Source organism: Hyaena hyaena, unplaced genomic scaffold, assembly GCF_003009895.1.
Source record: "Hyaena hyaena isolate Hyena2069 unplaced genomic scaffold, ASM300989v1 scaffold_9, whole genome shotgun sequence".
NCBI lineage: Eukaryota > Metazoa > Chordata > Mammalia > Carnivora > Hyaenidae > Hyaena > Hyaena hyaena.
The window spans coordinates 4,538,506-4,546,080 of record NW_024080641.1 but is presented as its reverse complement, the minus strand read 5'-3'; the positions used below and the strand labels follow the sequence as shown (position 1 = coordinate 4,546,080).

General features: G+C 57.3%; 1 protein-coding gene across 1 annotated transcript in view; it reads right to left on the bottom strand.

Moving 5' to 3' along the window:
* Nucleotides 1–6,217, bottom strand: part of EXOC3L2 (exocyst complex component 3 like 2) — a 21,265-nt gene extending 15,048 nt beyond the window's left edge. Inside the window, exons 1-2 of the mRNA XM_039248463.1 lie at nt 6,188–6,217; nt 1,560–2,098 (exon numbers count right to left, since the gene is read on the bottom strand). Of these exons, the coding sequence (XP_039104394.1) occupies nt 1,560–2,082 (523 nt within the window). The 5' untranslated portion in view covers nt 2,083–2,098; nt 6,188–6,217. The remainder of the gene's footprint in view (nt 1–1,559; nt 2,099–6,187) is intronic.
* Between the last annotated feature and the right edge of the window lie 1,358 nt (nt 6,218–7,575).

Sequence of the window (7,575 nt, the reverse complement as noted above, 5' to 3'; positions counted from 1 at the left end):
GGAAAGAAGGGGGAGATGGATGTGAGTTTGAAGATGAAACGTGAACATGAGTTGGGGCCGGGAATGTGGGTGGAGGTTGGGAAGGGGGAAGTTCAGGGAGGACTCAGGGTCAGGGTGAAAATGGGAGTAAGAGCGGAGAGCCCCCCCCCCCAGGTGGCTTAGTCGGTTGAGCTTCCCACTCTTGATCTCAGCTCAGGTCATGGTCTCACAGTTCATGAGTTGGAGCCCTGCCTCTGGCTCTGTGCTGACCGCATGGGGTCATTGGGGTTCTCCCTCTGCCCCTCCCCCGCTCACAGTCACTTGTGTGCTCACTCTCAAAATAAAGAAATAAATCAATGTTAAAAAAAAAAAGAATGAAGGGGGTGAGACTAGCTTGGGGTTGGGGGTGAAGGGGGTGCTGAGATGGGCCTGGGTTAGGGTTTGGGCAGGAGACTAAATTGGGGACCGGCTGGCAAGCTGTATGGAGACCGGCCAGCACTGGCTGCCCCATTGAGTTGAGGGGCGCAGCGATGAGGTGAAAGGTGTGTTTGGACAGAGGGAGAGTGAGGTTGGGATAAGTATGGAGTTGGAGGCTCAAAAAGGCATCAAGAAGACACTGGGGCTTGGGGTAGTTTGGGGCTGAAGACACAGACGGGGTGGGGTTATGAGTTGAGTTGTGCCCCCCCAAGAAAAAACACATGTGAAGTCCTAAGCCCCCAGGACCTCAGAATGGGACCATCTTTGGGGACAGGGTGTCTCCAGAGGTAAGCAAGTTAAACATAAACTCGGAGGATGGGCTCCGATGGGGTATGACTGGTGTTTTTTTACAAAGGGGAGATTTGGACACAGAGACGGACATGCACAGCCGGAAGACGACCAGCAAAGCTCCAGGGGCAGGAAGAGTCGAGGAAGGATTCCCCTGTGAGTTTCCGAGGGTGCTGCATCCAGAACTGAGGGGATAGATTTCTGTAATTGAAGCCACCCGGTTTGTGGACGAGCTTACGGTGCCGGGGGAGGGGGGGACACAGTGGGGGGACGCAGGTGGAAGGCAGGTGCTGGATGTGGCGGGGGGGGGGTGTTGAGGTGAAGCTTGGACACAGGTGAGGATGAGGTTGGAGGTGGGGGCTGGGGGTTTGGGGGTTGGGATGGATTTGGGTTTGGGGTTCAGAGTGGGATGGGAAAGCAGAAGAGATTGGGGGTGAAGGAGGAGGTTGGGGCGCAGTCTGGGGCCGGGGTTGGGGCTGGCGGTGGGAAGGGGGTGGGGTACGGAGGTTAAAGAGACGCAGGAGGTCAAGGTTGGATGGGGATACGTGGAAAGGAGATGGGATAGAGGTTGAACTTGAAGGGAGGGAGAGAAGGGGGGTTGAAATTGGGGGTGCGGAAGGGATTAGAGTATATGGGACCAAAGTCTGTGATCCTTATAGGACATGGGGGTGGGGCTGAAGCTGGCAGGTGTGGGGGGATGGGGTGGGGGTGGGGGTGGATCTGGGGTGGGTGTGGAGATGCAGCTGGAGCGGGGACTTGGTGACAGAGATTAGGAGCGTGGGAGCAGGGGGCTGGGCGGGGGGCTCCCGGCTCACCTGACAGAGGCTCTTTCATCTTCGGGGGCTCAGGGACCTTGGGCGGGGGCTCGGGAGCTGCCTCGCCTGCGGGCACCACCCTCTCAGCCAGTGACGCCCGGCGGGGCTTGGGCCCACGTCCCAGCCTCAGGAAGGCCAGTCTCCGGGCGGCCTCTCCGGCCACCTCCTCGTCGCCCTGGGCTCGGGTCCCCTGAAGCCTGGCCAGGAGGCCAAAGTCCGCCGAGCTCCTGCGTGTCCCCGGCGTCAGCACTCGGCCCAGGAAAGAGCGCGGCTGCCCATCTCCGGGGCTGCCCGCCCGCCGCCCAGGGCTCCAGCCCAGCCGGAAGGGAGCCAGGCCGGCCAGCTTCTCCAGGGTGGCCCGGCGGCGACAAGATGTTCCATTGGGCAGGGACCCCAGCTCCCCAACCTCCTCTTCTTCCAGTCCTGGAACTTCCTCAAAGGGGTTCCGGGAGGACCTCAGGGGCAGCGTCCCTGCCCGGGACACCTTAGAGTCTGTCACCCCTAGACTCTTCAGAATGGGCATCTTGACCGCCAGGGACCTGGGAAAAACATCACGGACCATCAGGGGAATTGAGGGCAGAATGGTGTTGATAATTAATGCCTCTGGGTGCCCAGCAACTCAGGGCCCACATGCCAGGCACTGGTCTGAGCACTCACTAATCCCACGCGGCTAGTGCTGTAATAACAGCATTATTACACCCATTTTGCAGATGAGGAAACTGAGGCTCAGAGGAGCAAAGGTGCTTACCTAAGGTCCCACAGTGACTCAGGGACACAGCCAGCATTGGCGCCCAGACCTGTCTGATTCCAGGGTTGGGGCTCTTTACCCGGGGCATTCAATGCATTCAGACTCTCTCCTTGCCTCACTCCTGCCTGGGGGCTCATCACCTTTGTGGACCCTCCTACTCTGCGAGGAAACAGGCTCAGAGAGGGGAAGGGTCTGTCCCAAGGCGGCACAGCCAGCGAGGAGGAGAGACTGCATGGGGACTCAGCCCCACCACCTACCCACCAGTCACACACATGGGCACCTGTCTCGTGTCCCCCATCCAGTCGGCACACCTGTCGCCTCTCTCCTGCTCTGTTCGTTCCTTTAGCAAAGCCTTACTGGGAAATGTCCAGAAGCAGGCAAATCCACAGAGATAGAAAGGAGATTGGGGCGGGGGGAGCTGGGAGACTGGGGGCAGGGGGTGGGGGTGGAGGGGAGTGACGGCTTAATGAGTATGAGTTTCCTTTCTCGAAATGAAAATGCTCTGGAACTACATAATGTCGATGGTTAACAGCACTGTGAACGTACTAGAATGCTACTGAATTGTATGCTTTAATGTGAAGTTTTAAATAACTTTATTTAGCTGTTTGAGAGAGAGTGGAGGAGGGGCAGAGAGAGAGGGAGAGAGAGAGAATCCCAAGCAGGCTCTGTGCTGTCAGCGCAGAGCCTGACGCAGAGTTCGAACTCATGAATCGTGAGACCATGACCCGAGCCTAAACAGAGATCCAGACACTTAACTAACTGAGCCACCCGGGCGTCCCAAGATTTTATTTTTAAGTGAGCTCTACACCCAACGTGGGGCTCAAACTTACAACCCTGAGATCAAGAGTCACATGCTCTACAGACTGAGCCAGGCAAGCGCCCCTCAAAGTGAATTTGATGGGGCGCCTGGGTGGCTCAGTCGGTTAAGCGTCCGACTTCAGCTCAGGTCATGATCTCACGGTTCGTGGGTTCGAGCCCCGTGTCGGGCTCTGTGCTGACAGCTTGGAGCCTGGAGCCTGCTTTGGATTCTGTGCCTCCCTCTCTCTCTGACTCTCCTCTGCTCACGCTGCCTCTCTCTCTCTCTCAGAAATAAATAAAACATTAAACAAAATTTTTAATGAAAGATTCTCTCACTCCTAAGTCCCTCATCTCCTCCCTCTCCATGGCCCCTGCCCCAGTCCAGGCCTCCTCCCACTTCCCCTCTTTCTCCCTGGTCTCCAGGCTCTTTTCTTGGCCCCTCCAGCCTACCTTTGAGGACCTCGGTAAAGCACAAACTTGCACCACTCTTTCTCTTAACCTTGCATGGCTCCCCGGTACCTTTGGCACAAAACCCAGCTGCCCTTGCCTGCCAGATGTGCCCCTCACCAGTGCCATGCCACTTTCTCCTCCTCGGGGCGCCCCTAGGTGACAGCATTTGTTGATCTTTCTACACGAAACCCCTTCTCCCTGCACCAGTCATGCTTTAGGATCCAGCTCCAAAGCCCTTTCCTCCAGGAAGCCTTCCCTCATGCCTCGGCTGAGTCAAGTGCCCCCCTCAGAATTTCCTCATCCCAGCCCTCCCCACTTTGAGTTGTCGGTGTCTGGGGATGAGTCTGAGTCTGTGAAGTCCCGAGAGGACAGGGTCGGGCTGTCTCCGTCACCACCGTGTCCCCAACTCCCAGGGCAGGCGCTCAGGAAATGAATGGGTGCTAAACAGGAAATAAAGGAAGGAGGCAAGGACCTCATTCCTTGTGGGCGAGGAGTCAAGCTGGAGAGGTCAGTACAGAGCAAGCCACGCAGGGCCTCGAAGGGCCGCGAGGAGGGACTTGGGCTTTTTCCCGAGGACACTGGGGAGCCGTGGAAGGGTGCTTTTTAAAATGATGAAATAGTTCAAACATTTAGGAATTCAGAAAAATTTAGAAAACAAACACCCCCTCTGCCTCCAATCCTAGCTGCTGCGTCCAATGCAAACATTCGATTTGGCTCAGGATTTGTTGGTGTTTGGGGTTTTTTGTTTGTTTGTTTTGGTGGGGTTTTGTTTTGTTTTTTTTTGGTCTTTTTTAGAATCAAGCATTACAGATGCCCTCCCCCCCTACCCCTTCCCAGGACAGTAGTGTCCAGAAAGTGTGTCTTCCCGTCCAAGCTGACTTTTGCTCTAAGTCTCTGTAGACTTGCATCCAGAAAAAATGTATCATTTGCATCTAGAAACAATGTATCATTTTACATGTTTCAAAAGTCTGTGAATGTTCTCAGATTCTGTGCATCCAGCAAGTTGCTGTTCATGGGTGTGTTTAGGCACACGGGTGCGCACACGTGAGACGTACCCATGCCTATCTGTGTGGCTCTGACTGATTTAAGTGTGGCTGGCTGGCTTTGGCAAAACTGTAAAACGTCAGATGTTTCCACCTTCAACCTACTAGGCCCATAGGTTGTTTTGAACTGGGACACGTTCAGAGCAGGTGAGGGACAGGGTTGGATTGGGAACCCCCGTGGGGGTGCATAGAGAATCCGAAAGGAGGCAGTTGCTGAAAGGGTCCTGAGTTGGCTGGGCAGTGGGCAAGAGCGTCTTCCTTTCATGGGGGGAGCCCCTTCCCTTCTTTCCTCCCTGACTTCAGCCTCTGGACCTCAGCTGTCATGCCTCAAGCCTCTCTCTGGTCTCCATGATCCCCGGTCCCCCAGGGAGGCAGTCACCATGGCAACCCTTGCCTGGAGCCCCCATGATGTGGGCCATCGACATGAGCCCCCCCCCGCCATACACACACACACACACACACACACACACACAAGTCACACACTGATTTGTCTATCTTTCATCTTCCACACTGGCTTCACCATGTCCCGACACTGGGTCCATTGTCCCCCCAAAACTCCACGTCCCCGTCAAAACAGGGCATCCGTCACAGAAGTCAACATGGCCCAAACTGGCTCTGCCACTCCCTCGCTGGCTCCCACATCCATCCCCAAACTGGGTCCAATACTCCCAAACCGTCTGCAACACCCTCAGACCCCACTGCCAACATGCTCTCCAAACCGGCCCCGTGGTCCTTCCCTTTCCTGGCTGCAACACCGCCCCCCCCCCCTGCAAACTGGCTCCGACATCCTGCCCCCTCCAGCCCCCTCTCATCTGCCTCCCAGTGCCCGGCCCTGGCCCCTGACTCACTTCCGAGGCATCCCTCAAGCCCCCAGCCTCCAGGCTCCCACAGGATGTCTCGGCCACCAGCGCTTCCCTCTCTGGGCTCTGGCTCCTCCCCCTCCTCCCCCCCTCCTCCTCACTGCCAGCCTTTCCCCAAAGCCCTAAACCCTCCACAGGCAGCCTGACCCGTTTGCAGAAGTCAGCGCCTCCAGCCCCCAAGTCTGTATCAGAGAACAACCCTTATCAATTGTGCGTCCATGCTGGACCCCAACCACACCCCCCAACTCCAGACCTCACCCCCAAACTAGCCATCACCAGCCCAGCCCGGTTCACACTCATGCACATCTTCGCCTCGAACCCCATCTCCTGCTCCATCTCCATCCCAGCCTTGCTCTCCCCCCATCTCCAGGCCCCCCATCCCTCGGGGATGGAGGAAAGTACCCGCCGCTCTCGGCCCCACCTGCCCACCTGAACTCCAAGGGCATCAGACCCAACCCAATCCAAGTGGCTCCTCTCGGTTCTCCCTTGATGGTCCAAGCTCTCCCGGCTCCTGTGAAGCTTCTCGGGGTCCCCGGGGTCCCCAGATTCCTCCCTGCACCCCCTGCCCTGTTGCTGGTACCTCCTGAGGTCGGGCCCCACATCTTTTGCCCCCAGCCCCCCCTGGCTGCAGGGTACATGTTCTCCCCATCTCTGGTCCCACCGAGGTCCGGGGGGAGCCCAGGTCAGGGCATGCGAATCCGAATCCTGCCCCTTCTCCAGCACACTCACCTCCTCCTCCTCGGCAGCGGCAGCAGCGCCTTTGTCCCTCTGTCGCCGCTGCTCTCCTGTCTGAGGACGCTTCAGCCAGAACTGCTGAAAGCTTGGAACTGGGGGGGGGGGGGCGGTTAGAGGAGGTCAATTTCCTGTCAGGAAACCCCTCCCTCCCTGGGGCCAGGGGCGGGAAGGACTCTTTATCTGTCTGCCCTTTTAGGCCAAGCTGGGGCTGGGCTGGGAAAGACAAGGCCACAGTCCGGCCTCCCCCCCCCCCCGGAATCCGCCCCCCCCCCGCCTGCTCTTCACGCCTTCCAAGGTGACAACACCGTCCTGGGCACCCTGGGGAGACACCCAGCTTGGGACTCGGGCCCAGAGCTCCCCCTCGGGTTCCTTGCTCTGGAATGAAGGTTCTGCTGGCCCAGACACTGCCATCAGAGGCCTGAGGGCATGACTTTGGAACTGTACTTCTCTCCCCCATCTCCACACCCCCACCCCCACCCCCCCCGCATGGCTCCCTCCTTCTACATCATGCAGGCCTCAGCTCCAGCCTCTCTTCCTCAAAGGAGACTTTCCCTGGACAGCAGAAGCCCCTTCTGCCCTCACCTCCTCCCTCCCCCAGGGGACTAGCTCTAATTTGTCAATTCCTTCAATTGTCAATATCCCCTTCCTCAGTTTGAACGATCAGATTTCTGTCTCCCATGTAGGTTTTCTGACTCTCCCACTCGAATGTAAATCCAAACCAGGTTTTGCCTACCTCGTTCATCTTTACATCCCTAGATGCGTGCCTGGCACATACTAGTAAAGATTTATTAGCCGAGTGCACGCGTGGGGATAGATCAGAGATAAGGATTGGAAGCTGGGGGTGCATATGACAGGTGCAGTGGGGGGGGCTGGGAATGGGTTGGGGGTTAGGTGGAGTTAGATATAGGATTAGGGTGACTTGTAAGGCAGGTTTAGATGGCCTTTCGGGTGCTCAGACGTAGCGTCCCGGGTGTTAGACCTGGACCAAGGGGTCACTTTGACGAGGCAACGTTGGGGGTGGTGAGGGGTTGGGGTCAGGGCTGGGATCAGGGATCAGGGCTTCTTCCCCAGCCCCAGCAAGGGCTTTACAGACACTTATGGCTGACGAAGCAGGTCAGGGGGTTAAGACTCCAAGATCTGAAGGCCTCCGTTCAAGGACTGGATTTACCAGACAATGGGCCCTGGGGAAGGACTGGGGTTGAGTGGCCCAGGGGGTGGGGGAGGCTTTGTCCTCGCCAGGTCCATGTGGACCCGTGGTAATCGGAAGACAGCGACCGGAAATGGCCGGAACCAAATGGCCTTGTTGTGGGCCCTGACAGCTATCAGATCTCCCCCTTTTTGTTTAATTTAATTTTTATTGAGATACAATTCAGGAGCGCTTG